The following is a 16,955-nucleotide window of genomic DNA, read 5'->3' on the forward strand; positions in this document are numbered from 1 at the left end:
AGACCACAATTGACACTGATTGGAGCTTCATGCTCTTCAAAAGAATACTTCATATTCTTGCCAGAAAGCTTTTATTCTATTTTCTTAATCAGTTCTGATGAACTGAAATTTTAGATGCAGAGACTTTGATTTGTCAATTAAGGCAGGAAAAGCCACCATCTATTGATCTTTTTCTTAAATTAAAGGAAATAAATCATTGCAGTCTACTTTGCTTGTCATTCCAAAAATCCCTAAAGATTGTTATTTTTCTTCAGGGTTATTGTCTTTCAAGTTCTCACTTTCTAGAGCTCCCAACCTTTTCTATACCTCGCATCGCTAGAACGCTTCTGATATATTCTCGCACCTCTTACAAAAGTTCAAAATAATGGCAACGAATTATGCATATACACTATAATTTTGAAAACCCAAGTTTTCGTACCTCCTGGAATATCGTCTCGCACCCCTGGCACGGAACCCCTGTTCTAGAGGCTGTAATTTCATTTTTGCAATACTATAGACACTGCTTTCTTTTTAAAAGACCAGTCTTACTTATTCTGCAACCCAATCTTCCCTTCCCTCCTATAAATGTCTCTCATCTTCATTACATAAAGATACCATGCAGCACTAATATTCTTTGTGTGAAACTGGGCATGAATGAATAATGTGTGGAAAGCCCCAAAGTATCCTAATGTGGACCAATTGCATCACCAGATGAGCCCTTATTCAAACACTACTAAATCCAGTACCATTCTTGAAAGCTGGACATGAACAGAAACATCCGCAGATAACCACAATTACAGTATATAAAAAAGATGACATCCATGCAGTGATGTCAGGACACAATCTCTATCCTTTCATACCTGTGTCTTAACACTGGAGACAAGTATATAAGTCACAAGGTTTGTATCATGACCTCATAATACAATTTTGTCACTTTCTCCCTGTTTATGGTGCTGATGAACCAAAAGCTTCTGCTAATGCAAATCATTAGTCTTTTAAAAAGACCTCTCTCACTGCTGACTCATGTTATTCAATCCTCGGTTCTAATTGCTTTAGTTTCAGTTCTTCTGGCAAGATTTGCTTTTAATAATTTCATTACTTTTCCATGCTTTTTTCAGTTTATTAAGATTTTTCTTCAAGTTTTATAAAGGATAGCAAAAACCCAGTATCTTTTCCTTATCTGTCAAAACCAACACGGGCAGCTTTTCCAACCTGGCAATCTCCAGGTATGTTGGAACATTTGCAGCCAGCCTGGCCTCACGAAAGCTTGTGGCCTAACCACTTGTTAGACTTAGCTGTGCTGGCTAGGAATTTGGGGAACTGTAACTCTAAACCACGTGGAGCAGCATATTGGTTTAGGTGGTTGTAAAGTATCAATTTTATGGCTGGGCAGTGCACAAAGCTGCTTACACAGGAGTTGATAACTCCTCAAAGCATCCATTTGTCAGGATGACGAGCTATCCTCAGCCCTCCAGAGCTGTGATGTCATCCCAGGAAAAAAGGCATGAATGGTGCTATATTCATATATTTATGCTTCAAACCCAGAACATTATACGTATTATGTAAAAGTCTTAATAATGAAAATATTATGCCTATGCCATTCTCTTGTTACCCCTTAAGCAAGAGTAATCAAATCATTTTCCTCTCAAATCAAGGGAAACCTAGGTCAAAAGTAGCAAATACAACCTGAACTAGAAGTCACTGCCTATATAATAGTTTCTTTAGTATCAGTATTTCTCCGCTAGCGAGGGATTCTGAGCCCTTTATCCTCAAGTTTTGTTTTTAACATAGAGGCAGAATTTGAGGAAGAAACAGATACAGGATAGCTCAGCCTAACTAATTCTTTGCTAACAGGACTGTTGCATTTAAAAGAGCAATCAAACAATTTCCTAAAATCCATCCATCCCCAGCCTTGGTATCATTAACAGTGTATAAATACCTATCGGGGGAAAAAATATTGCCAGAGTAATTTCTTGGCCCAGAAATTATAGTAGTTCCAGTTTCAGCCATGGGAAACTGAAAGACATCAGATGTCTGACAAAGGAACCATGCCAACATTTACACTATCACAAATAATTTGTAGTATAAGATGTTCCACAGGATTTCGCCTTCTGCTGAAAGGTGACTTACTACTTGGTAGCTGCAGCTAAATTTACTCATGCATAGTGAATACTTCTTAAATATGCATATTTTTCTTTAAACTTTTTGCTGTAGCATGTTACTTTGCTTATTCATACACTTCCAACATTGAAAATGGCCTTCAGCACAAACAAACACATAACCTGTTATACAGTCAGAATGTTTATGACATTATATAGCCTGGCATTTGCTGGAGCACTCATCCTATTTTAAATTAAGCAACTGCTATTATCACTTAGCGGCTGATTCCAAACTGATGTCTTCCAGATGTATTGGACTATAATTTCACTTACTTCCAGGCAATATACTGGCCAGGGGAGACAGTGGGGCTGACTTTTAGGGTGGCAAGAGTCCAATTACACGTTTATTTCATTTCAAATTCAAAAATAGAAGCAAAAGTAACGTCTATTCTTTTTGAAATCATGGCAAAGATTTGCAGCAGGTGTAAATCAGAGAGTAGATGCTTCTGTGGAAGGAGGTGCAACCAAGAGAACAGAGCAATGCAGAAATCTCATATGAGCACAATACCTCAAGGCAGTTTCAATGATTCTGCCTCTTCTTTTAATAAATGGATCATAGGGTCTTGTTTGGTTTGCTTAACCAGGATAAGGTTCTGTATAAAAATCATGGCTGCAATGTTATGGCCATACATCTATTCTAAATACACATTTTTTATTTTACTAGAAAACTCAAAGGAGAGCTATTTTTTGTCAAGAATCCAAGGATGCCAGAGAACTATTAGTGTTAAACCACTCTAAATATCCAAAAGAATAGTATTTGGAAAGCAAGAGGTATAGTCTATATCACGGGTGTCAAACTTGCCATGTCATATGACGTGTTGTGACGTATCGCGACTCTTTTTGCATTGCTGGCAATGGGGTGGGTGCAGCTTCGGTATGACGAAACCGGCCTGCGGGCTGGCAGTTTGACACTTCTGGTTTGTATTGAATAGAAATCTGTAACTTGCACGTAAATCAATTACATCTTTCTAACTCAAATGTAATGAATCATTTTTCAGGAACTAAGAGTGAAAAGCAGTTCTAGAGATCTTAAGGTACCACAATAGTCTCTGTTGCTTTAAAGCAGGATTTTGGGTGTGATTCATTACTTTTATATTGTTTTTTGCAGTATTTTGCATTTTCTAGGATGGCTTGCTTTCTCCTCTGTTTTTTTTCCCTGCAGCTTCAAAAACATGAGCTCTCCCACCTCTTATTATTATAGGCTAAAATAGATTAGTGTTAGGATATGGTTTAAGTGCACAAAGCACTTTTACACTTTTTTACTTTTCGTTAAATATTTTCTAAAAAATCCTTTTTAAAATATTAGTCTATTGCAGCGGTTCTCAACCTTTTTAATGCTGCGACCCGCAACCGGTCGTAAGTCGAGGACTACTCAACCGGTCTTAAGTCGAGGACTACTCAACTGGTGCAGCACCGTTTGCAGAATGGGACTTTTGGTGGGCTCAGCAGGGCAGAGACAGCCTGGACAATTCCTATTGGCTTTTGAAAGCCAATAGAATTAGAGTCTATTCAAGAGAGTCCATTCTATTGGCTTTCAAAAGCCAATAGAATAAAAGGGAGTAGCACAGCTAAGGAAAAGGGGAAAAAAATGGCGGGCTGCGTTGTTTGGCGACCCCCGTGAAATGGTCATTCGACCCCAAATGGGGTTCCGACCCACAGGTTGAGAACCACTGGTCTATTGGTTCAGAGTTTACCCTCTGGAGCATGCTTTCTCAAACTTGTGATCTTGAAATGTTTTGAGGCTACATAATTATCAGTGAGCAAGAATGGAGTTGTAGACAATTCACACACAAACTTGTGGAAGTTTCGAGAATCAAAAAGGACAGATTTGTTCTAGTGTTTAATTGAAGATGGCTATGCTATTACCTTCAGGGGTAATATTCTTAGCTAAACATACTCATAGGACTTGGTCCTACTGTTCTATTCATTCCAGGTCATTTCCCACATTCAGCAAGTCACACCACTGTAGAATTAAAAGAAGCCAGTTAGATCCTCAGGTCCAATCTGCTACTCCATGCAAGAATCCAAATTAAAGCATCTCTTAACAGAGAACTGTCCAACTTTAAAAAAAAAAATCAGTGGAGAGCCCAGCCCTCTTTTAGTAATTGCCCTTATTCTTGGATAATCTATTTTAATTTTTATATAAAATATCATTCTTTATTTACAATGCTTAGAAGCTACATCAATTGACTTATCTTCAATTATGTAAGAAGACTAAATCCAATGGGACCTACAGATTAACTATACATATATAGAAATAAAGCCTTTCAAGTTGAGCTCAATTCCTTGTGCCTATGTGGAATAACCAAGTCATCTTCTTGGCAGGAGTATAATAGTAGTAGTTTGCCACTGTCTTGGGGGATGGAGGATGGTTTTGGTGACTTCAGTCTACTCCATAGCCCTAGAATTCTCTAGAGCAGGCATGTCAAACTCGCGATGTCACGTGATGTCACGGGACATACTGTGACATCGCACGTTTCATGACTTTTCCCCCATTGCTGGCAATGGGGTGGGTGCGGTTTCAGCATGATGCAACCAGCCCACCGGCTGGCACTTTGACATGCCTGCTCTAGAGGTACCCACTTAAGTTCTAACCAGGCTCAATCCTACTCAACTTATGAGTCCAACCAAGGCCATCCAGAGGCCTGGACAGTTGTCTCCTTCTGATGCCAGTGAAAGCTGCATGGATTTAACAGCAACTGGAATGTTTGTTGTGGCTATCTAACATCACAATAATATAAGAAGTCACTATATAAAAGGAAGCTATTCTTCTTTGCTTTTGAAAGAGTAATGCAGAGTTCATGAACTGAATTTTAAAATACTCCACTTGAAGAAAATAAGCTTCTTTTAAATTATAGTAAGAGAAAAATTGTAGAATCCATTTTCTTTCACTGCAATAACTTTGAACAATTAAGTTAAAAGTTTTATGTCATAGTGACTGAGAATTCAGGGAGTTGGAGCGAAGGATGCCAAGTTAAATAAGTCTGCTGCTTATTTATAAATATTGCTTTTTTGACTGAATAATTGTTAGTATTTCTCAAAGATTACCCCAGGGTGGAAAAAACATTCCACAATTCACTTGAATAAAAATCATTGTAAAAATCCATTATATTCATAATCCTGGCCTCAGTCACAACCCAACAGAGGGTTGCATCTACTCAAAGCTAAATCCCATTTGAGATTCCTGGAGCTTGTTCCCAAGTGCATGGGGACTGCACTCTGAGTAAACATACTGTACTAAAAACACTGGGTCTATGTATACTATAATATTCTCAATGGGTTATGGAAATTAGTAATGCTTAGAGACTTTTCTTTCTACTTTTATTATGAATCATTTCAACAAATATATCCAGTCTTTAAAATTCACTCTTCATAGAAAACCCAGTCTGTAGGCTATTTAAATATACCCTGCATCCAGTTCAAACCAACTTGAAGAAAAAAGCAGAGAACTTGATACCTGATATCTGGCACAACCATGCTGAATAGTTTGTTATTGCTGAGCAATCTAAAATATTATTGCAAAAGCAAAAAAAAAGGGCTTTTTTTCCCAATGGCCAAAGGAGTCAGCAAATGTTAAATACACATGAGAATCCCAATCATGGCTAGTGGAGTGCAGAGAAGTTGCATTCAAATTGGAAAAAAAAATCACTGACATATCAACTTAAATACAACAGCAATTGTTGTGAAAGCTGTAAAAATTATATTACTGTAATTTTATTTTGATTTTAGATATCTGTTTTCCAGGAGAGTAAATAAATTGTTGCAAAATAAAGATTTCAATAACAATGCTAACTTATCGGATGATTCTACCCCGGTTTAAACAAGAACATGAAAAACCCCATCTCACTACCTGTATTTGCTTGCAATATTTTCTAATCCCAACAGATACACATCCAGCCTTTTCACAACCTGGCATCCAGCTAATCTCATTGGCTTGCTAAGGATAAAATCACTCCCGTGTTGCAGCAGACAACACCCCATTGCTAACATCTGCAGACCCCGATTTGGCAGGCGTTTCCTACCGCACCACTCTCGCCAGCACTTCCAAACTTCGGCCGCCGCACGCAGATCGGTGGGTCTTGGAGGCCGATCAGGTGCCGGGGCTTCGAAAAAGCCAGGGACCCCCTTCTTCCCGACGAGCTCCACAGAAAGGTCGCCTCATGCTTTGCGTCCCCCCGACCCAGCCGGGTGTGCCCAAGTTCACGCGTGCGGCTTGCTTACCCAGTCTCCCAAAAGGCAGCCTGTTTCTCTCGCCCAACATGAGGTTGAATCTGGGATTATCTCTTTTGAGCCTCTTCCATTGTCCAGTGGAGAGGAGAATTTTAGAGACTTCAGCATAGATGCTGCTATTTTCATCTCGCACCACAAACGTGTACATCTTTTAACTGTAGCGCCAGTCTTACATATATATGTGTGTGTGTATATAAAAGCCGCCGGTCACTTGGAAGATCGAGCTGGAAAACCCTAATTAAAAGGGCATCAATCCCACCCGTTCACGCAAGCCGACGTCTCTCGGCTGCCTTCAAGAGAAATTAAAACCGGCATCGCAGAAGGAGGCGCTCCTTTGCAGCTGGGGTTGGCGACGCGCCCCGGGCTGCCGTCTGCTCCGGGTGAGGCGGCAGCTGCGTCCCGGGCTGAAGAAAGGGTCGCTCGGCCCGATTCACACCCTCCCCCCCCTCGTAAGCCGCGCCAGAAGGAAAGCCGCTTGAACTCTCCGCCAGCCGCTCCTCGCCTGAACTCTCAAAAGCACTTCCTGCAGCGCTGCCTACAAGCTGACGATGCGGCGGCTCAGAATCCCAAAGCTGCGGCTGGTGCGGAGCAGCTCCCGTGGAATCTCTCCAGCTTGCCCATCATCCGGCGGACGCTGACAAGCCCAAACCGTCGGCCCCGTTTGCTGCAGGCGGGTAGCCGCCCATCTGTCGAGCTGCCTTGTGCCTTTGGACCCGGAGGCTCGCCCATGGCCATGAGGACTCCTCCCCAGCGCCGAAAGAGGCGGATCCAGCAAGGGGCCGAGCCTCGGCGGTTGCCTCAACGACGTAAAAAGAGTAATTGAGTCGCGCCGCCCTCTTACTTCCCCAGAGGCTTCCCGTGCAGTTAATTCGGAGCCTGTCCAGTTTCAGGGTGGAAGGAACCGCGAAGGCCTGCGTTAGGCTGGTTAAACAAAAATACTTGGTCTAGTCTTCATCCAATGAATAGAAAAGGAGGTTCCGTTTTTTCTGCCCGGCCCCTCACACGCAGCCGGAAGAAATCTTGCCGCAATCTAGCCCAGATTACAGATTCTTTCGGGTGATCGTAAAAAAAAATAAAAATAAAGACCCGTCTGACACAGCATTGCTGTGTTTCGATCAGAATTGGTAGGGAGCGAAGCGGAGATGTTTGGTACGTGTGGAGTGCAGAGAATAGGCACAAGGAGGCCCCTCCTGCCTCTTATTCGGTTAAAGCAATGTTTCTCAACCTCGGTAACTTTAAGACGTATGGACCAACTCCTAGAATTCCCCAGCCAGCAAGGAATTCTGGGAGTTGAAGTCCACTCATATTAAAGTTGCTGTGACTGAGAAACTGCCTTACAGTAATGGGTGTGGCCTGTGGGAACTGGATCCCCGCTCCCCTCCATTTTATGATTGACGTAACTGGAGGCACACCCCCCCGTCTTTCCTCAAGGAGGGAAAGGACGTGAGGCAACCAGTAAAGCTCATCTGCCAAAGTCTTTATGGGCATGTGCCTTCATGCTTGTTTATTGTTAATGGGCAGATGAGCATCAGCTGCTAGGACGGTTTTAAAGGGTGTTAGACAAGTAGAAGGCTAGCTTGGCTCCAAAGCATTGCTGGCCATGGGTATTTTAGGGGGAGCCTGTGTCGTGTGTGTCTTTTTGTCCCCAGAAAATGTACCATTTTAATTCGTTTCAAGCTGACAAAAATAACCAGGTGATTTTCAACTTTTTTCAGGAACAAAAAATGGATATGTTGAGCCACTGATAACCTTTAATCCAGCTAATTTAATTCTTTAAAAAAAATAGATTAGAAAAGGAATAAGGCCAAATTTTAAAAAATCTATCCCACCTTCTCCATTGACGTTCTAACATTGTCTCTACCTTTTGGGGTCAAATTGGGGTCAAATTGATTTTGATTGCTTGTATGTCAAGTGGATATTGACTTTGAACAACCTCATAAACACTCTAGGACGGCTAGGTAACCTTGGCTCTTTTATGACTGGTGGACTTCAACTCCCAGAATTCCTGAGCCAGCCACGTTGAGGAGAAATTGAGAGGTTTCCACGCTGAGCCATGCTGGCTCAGGAATTCTGGGAGTTGAAGTCCATGAGTCATAAAAGAGCCAAGGTTACCCCTGCTCTAGGACAAAGAGACTGCCTGCTGAAAAAGTTGGTTCTGTGGTGTGCCTCCAGGATCAAAGGCAGTGTATCTCAAAGTAACAATTTCAGGCTAATAGTGGTGATGGAGCTATTCTCCTGCCCTGCTTCTGGGCTTTCTTGATGGTTGCTATAGGAATATATGCCTTAAAAAGTATTTGACCAAAGTATTTGTGGTTTTTTTGTAAATATTTTATTAATTTCAAGTTTTACAATCATAAGTACTCAATAAACAACTCGGTGTCTGGGTTCCTTTATCATCAGTGGTATATATTAACTTTCACTCAAAATGTCCAATATTACACCATCCAGTATTTCCCTGATGCTCTCTTCTTCCAATAATAATCATTTTTCCACACTATGCAAGTATAATTCTTACTGCTATTAATACCTAAACAATTAAATATAAACATCTTCATCACATGTTTCTAATATTATACATAGTATTAATATCAGTTTATAATATCTTCTCTAGCAAAAAAACATATCTCAAATGTATTTGCAATCAGAGTTCCCTTATTCAATCTGTATCCTGTTTTTTTCTCTATTTTTCAATTTTAATTTCCCATCAATATTCAAAATAACTTTATCAATTATCATTTTTCTCATAATTAATTATGTTTGGCTAACTAAAAGCTTCTCTTATACCAGTGATGGCGAACCTTTTAGAGACCGAGTGCCCAAATTGCAACCCAAACCCCACTTATGTATCGTCGTGTGCCGGGTGGGTGTGGCCCATTGGCTGGGTGTGGCCCATTGGCTGAGCGTGGCTGCGGTGGTAACGGCAGACTGAGTGGGTCTAAAAAGTTCAAATCAATCAATTCCAACTTTGCAAGATTTTTTTCCCACGAGAAGTTGAAATTGACTGATTGATTGAACCTTTTTTTTTTTTTTTTTGCACACAGCAGTGGACACCTAAAGTGAAAAGGTTTTATAAAACCCAGCTGAAGGCCTAGGACTGGGGCAATGGCACACGTGCCCACAGAGTGGGCTCTGAGTGCCGCCTCTGTCACCTGTGCCATAGGTTTGCCACCCCTGCCTTATACCGACCTCTTAGTACTTTCATATTTCCCATCTTACAGAAAATTATGTTATCCTAGTTACAAATCACATCCTTCTAATCTAATTCATAATGGTCCTTTTATTTCTAACAATTATCTATTCTTTTAATCATATTCAAACATTAGATGGTATAATACCTCATCTCATTAGTCAGGACATCTATTTTCTTCAGTCTTACTCTAGCTTTCTTCCTTTGCCAAATAACTTTGTAAATCAGTACATTTAAGTCACCAAATATTTCTTCCTCTGCTTTTATATATATTATTTGGAATAAAAAAGACAATTTAATTAAAGTATTTTTGTAAAAACACTTAATCCATTCATATTTGTTAAACAGCCTCCATTTTCTTCTTCAGTTTCTCTTTTAGTTTCTTGTTCCCCAGTTTTCAGCATTTTTCCTAACAGCTCTGTCATCCATTCTATCAATTATTCTTCCTTGTCCTGAAATATGATTTGTAGTCTTGAAAAGTAAAATGTCTTTCCCATTTCCAGTGCTATATCTGGGCCTTCCAAATTTTTATTTATCTGTGCCTGTCTGTTGGTTTCTTCTTTTGAATCTTTTATCTTTATGTCTATTTCCACTATTTTTTCTTCTGGTTTCTCAGTTGCTAGTTCATTCTTTATGGTCATTTTCTGAACGTTTTTTGCTTGTAAGTTTAAGTTGGAGAGTTGCTCATTTATGTTATTTAAATTATTTTTAGTCTTCTCATAATTTAAAACAATTGTCTCTTGAATTGATTTCAACATAGAAAGAATTTGACCAAAGTATTTGATCTGACCTAGGAGCTTTTTTCTCGGTTTTTAAAAATTAAAGATGTCTGTTATATGCAAAAGAGGAAGGAAGGAAGGAAGGAAGGAAGGAAGGAAGGAAGGAAGGAAGGAAGGAAGGAAGGCCAAACAAAGCATGCATCTCTTCTGCGGTAAGTAAAATTAGTGTTACATATTCATGTTATGTTATACAATTAAATAATTTACTCATTTAATAATGAGTATCAAACATAGAAATGAATGTATGGAACTCAAACTCCCTAATAAGGGACTTGTACTCATAAAAAAATTCTTCAGACGTAGAAAACGTTGAGCTCTTCAGACCATGGTATACAAAGAACAGATGAGTTTTCCACCCTTATATGATGTCTGCATACATGAAAGCGTGTACTTTTGATTTCTTTTGTCCCCTGTTAGTTTCTAAATTCAAAAGCTTAGAGCTTGCCTGTTGTTCAGGCATGGATGCAGAACTTGTCCTACTGAATTTCAGATACAATATGGAGCAATTTGCACACCAGACCATTTCTGTGTAATTCAAAGCTTATTGCTTTTTTGTATTCCTTTGGGGGGGGGTGAGAGTGGAGGTGGATTTTAATAGTAAACATAGGATTATTTGTACCATAATTGTACTGACTGATGATTTGGGCTTTGGAAAGTTACCACATCTCATTTTCTAAGGGGCTTCTATTACTAGTAAATAAGCTTGTTTAATTATTTATAAAAGCTGAGCTCTCGAGTTGCATTGAGTTGAGAATACATCCTCAAAACCTACAAGAACCCACCTTAAATAACAAAGGAAGTTATCTTGCTCTTTATCTCTGTTGCAGGCATCTCCCATAAGCTGGTATCTATCTGAATAGTTCCTTGAAAAGGAAAACTGGGTTGTCATTTTTATTTTTCATGCTGAAAAGAGAAATGCAAAGTGAATTAATGATTCAGCAGCCTGTGAGTCTTTTGATTTTCAGATTAATTTGAAATGTTAATTGTCCTCATAGATCAAGAAAATGTAATTTATCCATTCAGAGGAAGCTGCTTGGTATTGCATGTATCTAGTCCAGTTTTGTCACCTCTAACTGGCAAGACCTCTCCAGGTGTCAGACAGAGAATTCTTTATATCACTTGTTGCTGAACTTTAGAAAACTGATCTAGAAATATCAGGGACTGAAGTTGGGCTTTCTATTTGCATCGTCTATGTTCAAGCACTGAGCTTTGGGCTATGTTCTGACTTCTACTCTGATGGTTCATAATTTGAATTTACTGCTCTTTGGGTTAAGAAGAAAGCTAACTTTAGAATCTCTTTTTGTCTTCTTTTCTTACACTGCAATTCCTTTTCGTCCTTTTTCTCCCTTATTTCAAGTGTTTTATGTCATTTTCTTTGCAGGCTGGGCTTTTTAATTAGACTGGATTATTTTTTATGCTCCAAGGAATAGCATATGGGGAGAAGATGGCAAAGACAGGTAAAGCAGAGAACTGGTAGGATATGTATGTAACTGGAGATAAAATATTTTTAAAGTAATGCTTGGTTTATCTAAAAAAGGCCTTTTTCACTGGCAGTGTAACATATGCTCACTCAAATGCCTGTATCTATTCAGAAAACATCCCTACTGGATTCGGCAAGATTGATCCCCATGCAGGATTGCCGCTACATTGGTCTGAGTTGGGTATCTCCCTAGTAGGCAGACCTACTTCCAAGATGAAAAAATAATATTAGAAGGGGACATGGTAGGTCTACAAATGTGGGGAAACTTCTAGATGTATCATCTGGGAAGGAACCTTGGGGAAAGCCTGATATTAGGAGGGAGAAGAGTTTAGGCCTGGAAATGGGAGGAGTTTATTTGATGGAAAGTCTGTTTTAATTTCTGGAAATTACCTGCACTCCATTTGCACTGAGGTGGTAGATAAAGTGCATAAATAACTAAAGTACACATTAAGTTTTCCCCATAGGACATGTATAATTAGATATGTATATTTAGATTTTAAAATGTCTGGCAAATGGAGAATATTTGAGATGATCCTAAGAAGTAATTGCTAACACTTGTGTGATAAGTAACAATAAAAGCACTTTTTTTGCAAAGCATGTCAGAAGGCATGCTGTTGAAGATATATATTTTTCAGCTCTTTAATTTCAAAAATGTTTACAATTTTATTGATATAACCTTTGTTAGCTAGAGTACAGTAAATAGCACTGTATATTCTTTCTATTCATGCGGTTCTTATGTGAATGATATTGCTTATGTAGCCAAAACTATGCTATCTACACTTGTCTGTAGTGCAAAAACAATTCTTTTTTTTTTTAGAAGTGTTTTGAGAGTATTTGATGAACAGGAATATGGACTTTTTAACACTCCTGCTATTGCCAATTTGATTTGTTTTGAATGGTTTTTCAATAGTTTTTTGGACAGCTTCAATTTAACAGTCCTTATGAAAATGTCTCTTCAACCTTCCACCCTCAACATCCACCACTGTTGACAGAAATGCCAGTAGCATCAGACAAAGAATTAAGATGTTTAAAAATGAGAGCTGGCTAAAATTGAGATAACCGTGGAGATCTGATACAAAAAAAATGCAGACTTGCTTCTATTATGGTTTTTTATAAGACCTTGCCTCAGAAATATCCTTCAAATTTTATAATTCATGTATCATAATATTTAAATATATTTACTTAATAAATATAGCTCAGATAATTGTGTCTTTTATTTCCAAAACAGAAGCAGTAGAATGCTTTTCCTTGAATGACATCAGTGCTATTGTTTATACGAAATCCACGCATAGAATTATTTTGCCCATGATTGCTGAACTTTACAATTTAATAATAGCAATTGAGCAGAGAGAAATTACCCATGAAGCTTTTGCCAATTTAGAGACAACTGCAGAAGAATTAGCAAAAGCTACTGAAGAACCCGGCTGTATTGCTAGAAGGTAATATTTATTTTAAAATAGAAGCTATTTAATTGTGAATTTTGGGCTCAAGGTGTAACCTCAAGTAATTTATATATTATAGGAAGGAAATGTCGCTTTGCAACTAAAAAAAAAACTGCAGGACAATGCTGCGTGTGGATATGTCCGTGACCTCAAAGACTGGTTTTGTTCACAGTACCACTGCCCATTAATTGAGCTAAGTACCACATCTTTTGTCCCATTCTAGACTGGCTGAAGAATCTGGTGATGAGGTCCTTGAGAAGGAGATGGTACCAGCAACTTAAACCCTCCTGGTATCAGGGAAAAACATCTTTCTTGCTGTTCAGCAGCTTCTCATTCAACCCGATGCTTGCAGTTCTGTAGAAGAATTGGCTGTTTCTGCAAAAAGGATACTTGTGGGAAGCATAAAAGTACACTAAATTTATTTCTATCTATGAAAGCATAGTTTTGCATGTTTGGCATAGCAGCTAGCCAAGTATATGCAGAGTATTTATGAAAGCTTGTTGCTAAAGTAAGATCTTCCTTGCCTTCTGTCTAGTTGTTTTTGAGGTTTTTGATAGAAATGAAAAATAGAGCATTGCTGATTTCTGCTAAACTGCTTATAGTCTTATGTCCCACAATGGGTATTTAAGTTTCTGCAAATGGCAAAATCTAGATACATATAGGCTGCCAAAGGTTCAACTGTCTATATGCCTTTAAGGATGGCTAGATCTGTAGCAATTTAAAAATGATACAGCAGTGTTCTGCCGGTACTTATACACAGCTTCTGCTAAAAAACATGAACAGAAAATGCTTGGCTATCAACTGATATCGGTCAGAACAAAATAGGATTATCTCAGGGACCTCATTTTGTTATCTCAACATGAGAAGTGAGAGAAGAATTATGGAGTAGAAAAAGAATTATGAGGTCATTCTAAATGTTTCCCAATTATAGCAATAATTATTTTCATGCAACAATTCTTTTTACTGATATGGCAATGCAGCCATTTTTTAAAAAAATTAATAGTAATAGCAATTATAGAGAGTAAGGAAGGTGACCTTGATAGAATATGCAAGATCAGTTGCCAGGGCAAGGAGGGAATGAAACATACTTTAAGTCCACAATGGAGATTATATTTGGAAGTGGCACAAACACTTCCCTAATTTACAGAAGCGTAAAAAGGAGTAAGAGATACAGCAGAACCAGACATGCAAGTTTCTGGTTTTTATAGCTGATTTTATTAAAAGTAGTTTTAGACTTCTTATGGACTTGATTTCTTAGTCTGGTCTGTTTAGTGGGATTGATAGTACTACCGATAGTGTAGCATGTGGACTATATAATATATACAGAGAAAGTAGTCCTACTTGTATGTTCCTAATGATTTATTGTATAATAGCATGTTTACATATTTTCTACAAAAAGATGAAAGCAATTGGCAGCATGTAAATTCAAATTATGGTTTATCAGAATTGTACACTATCACTAGGCTGCTTATATTCCTTTTAATTCTATTTTCCTTTTACAAGGTGAAATAACATAATAAATAGGGCACTCTCTTCCCCCCCAGATGCCTCTTCAACAGAGCATGGAGGTATTGGGAAGTAAGATTTTATAATTCTATAATAGATGAAAAGGAAGAGGAAAGAAATCATAAATAAAAATGACCAGCTTCCTTCATAACTCATGTGATTTTTATCATGTTTATTCAGCTATCAGAATAGGATGGACGAAGAAGTGGAGCCAGGAAGATGCCTAGTGAAACTGTACAATCATACAGTTAGATTTGCCTCAATCCCATTTGATTATTGACTATGAAAGGCAGATATTGTTTCCACTTGGTGCTGGTATGATGAATGGTAGAATCAGCCAGTCACTTTGCCTGACATGTATTGTGTCCTTACAATTAGATGCAGGATAGAAATTGACAATGGGGGCAGCAAATCAAAGATAGGTTGATGGCATTTTAACTTAGCAGGGGAAAAAGGCCCCAAATGACACTCTTGCATTGATCTTGACTGCTGTAAAATGAGACTTCTCCTAACAATTGCTGACATTACTGTTATATTTAAAATTTTAATTTACAAGATTCTCTGGGTACAAGATGATTTCACCATCACGTGGATCATCCAAACTGCTCGTTGGCTATTTGATTGCCTGCTGATGCTGGATTCTTCTGAAGATGTATCAGCGGTGCTAAGTGCTTTTCGCCCCTTTTCAGAGGCTCTTCTGTTACTCACCAGTCTGACAGAAAGACTCCTTTGGGATCTTAAAGAATCTTTGCAGCGGAAAAAATTAGCTCAAACTCTGCAGACTCTTAAAAACAGCATCCCTATGTTATTCACAGCAAAAGTCAGTCACCTTCAGTATCCCCATGAGCAGCAGATGAACCTGTCAAAAAATTATATTTTTGACTTAGCAAAAAGTAGTGTAAAAAATTTGATATCCCTGTTGAAGAGCAACATAAGAAGAACAAAAAAACTGCATGAAAGCTATGGCCTTTTTTCCCAGCATTTACATCAATTTCTAGGCCTTATGTCTAGCGCACAACCAATTGATCTACATGAAGATAAATTAAATGTACTCGTACAAGTTCTAATTTTCTATTACATGCTGTTTGCTGATTCATCAAGAGCAACTCTAAAGCAAGAGCTAATTCAACTTTGTCATCCTTTACTGAAATTCAGAAAAGTGATTGATGTGGATATAAACACATTTAATGGCTTTCCAAAGGAAAATATAAAAGAGGAATATTTTGCCATGAAAACCAAATTGGAACATCTTAATCAAGTAATGCGTTCTGCTGTTATCTATCAGATTTTAGACAATTTGGTTGATATTAAAGGCCCCATGAAGAGACTGATAAAAGCTACTGTGGAGCCATGTTCTCATGTCGGAAAGAAAGGCCTCCTAAGAAAATTGAAACCTTTGGTTACCACATTCTTCAGCCATTCCACGCAGATGCTTAAAGCAGCCAATTTGATTCTTGTTACATGCACTAAAAGGGAAATTGTTGAAGACATTGAACAGTGTATAGACCAATTTAATAGACTTCTTACCACAGTACCTGATCTCCTGAGTGAGCTGAGCCTTTTTCCAGGAAATGGTGATGTATCTAAAAAATTAAACTTCTTGTCTCAAATATGGTCAAGCACAACAGAAAGTTTGATGATTTTGGACAAAATACTTGATTTGCATGAATTCCTTGATGCATCTGTTCAAGAGATGATGAGACACAAAGAGGCAAGTGAAAAAGCTTTAGATATGCAGCACTTTGAACATTTTTTTTGGCACACGTCTAGATTGTGCAGACAAGCAACACAGATAGTTGAGTTTATTAGTAGATTTGTAGCCAAAGTCAGAGATCCCATTTTCCGGAATGGACTTTTGGTTTTAATCAAAAAACTGAAAAATGCCATAATACAGACTGAAGTTAGCATAAATTGGTGTATGGCAAGAATGACTGGTGTGCAAGCTAAAGAAGAATATTCAAAGAGGACAAAGGAATTGATAGAGTTTGCTTGTAATGTCTGAAAGGGGCTAGATGAATGTAATCAGCCAGATATTCTTAGTCCTCTTTGGAATGGTGTCCATGATTTCAATATTTCCAGAGATTTTCCAAATGTCCTTGCTTCACAGGATCCTATAGAATTTAATACACAAAGTTTTGTAAAAGAAAATAGCTCAAATAATGCAGAATTGCTAGTCAGGTCTTTGGACAAATT

General features: G+C 38.4%; 1 protein-coding gene across 1 annotated transcript in view; it reads right to left on the minus strand.

Moving 5' to 3' along the window:
- The window catches only part of TTL (tubulin tyrosine ligase), a 28,908-nt gene extending 21,275 nt beyond the window's left edge, over positions 1-7,633 (minus strand). The window contains exon 1 of the mRNA XM_039324533.1: positions 6,360-7,633. Coding sequence (XP_039180467.1) covers positions 6,360-6,516 — 157 coding nt within the window. The 5' untranslated portion in view covers positions 6,517-7,633. The remainder of the gene's footprint in view (positions 1-6,359) is intronic.
- Between the last annotated feature and the right edge of the window lie 9,322 nt (positions 7,634-16,955).

The sequence above is a fragment of the Crotalus tigris genome, unplaced genomic scaffold (genome assembly GCF_016545835.1).
Source record: "Crotalus tigris isolate CLP2741 ecotype Arizona unplaced genomic scaffold, ASM1654583v1 scf7180000024302.2721777, whole genome shotgun sequence".
Taxonomy (NCBI): domain Eukaryota; kingdom Metazoa; phylum Chordata; class Lepidosauria; order Squamata; family Viperidae; genus Crotalus; species Crotalus tigris.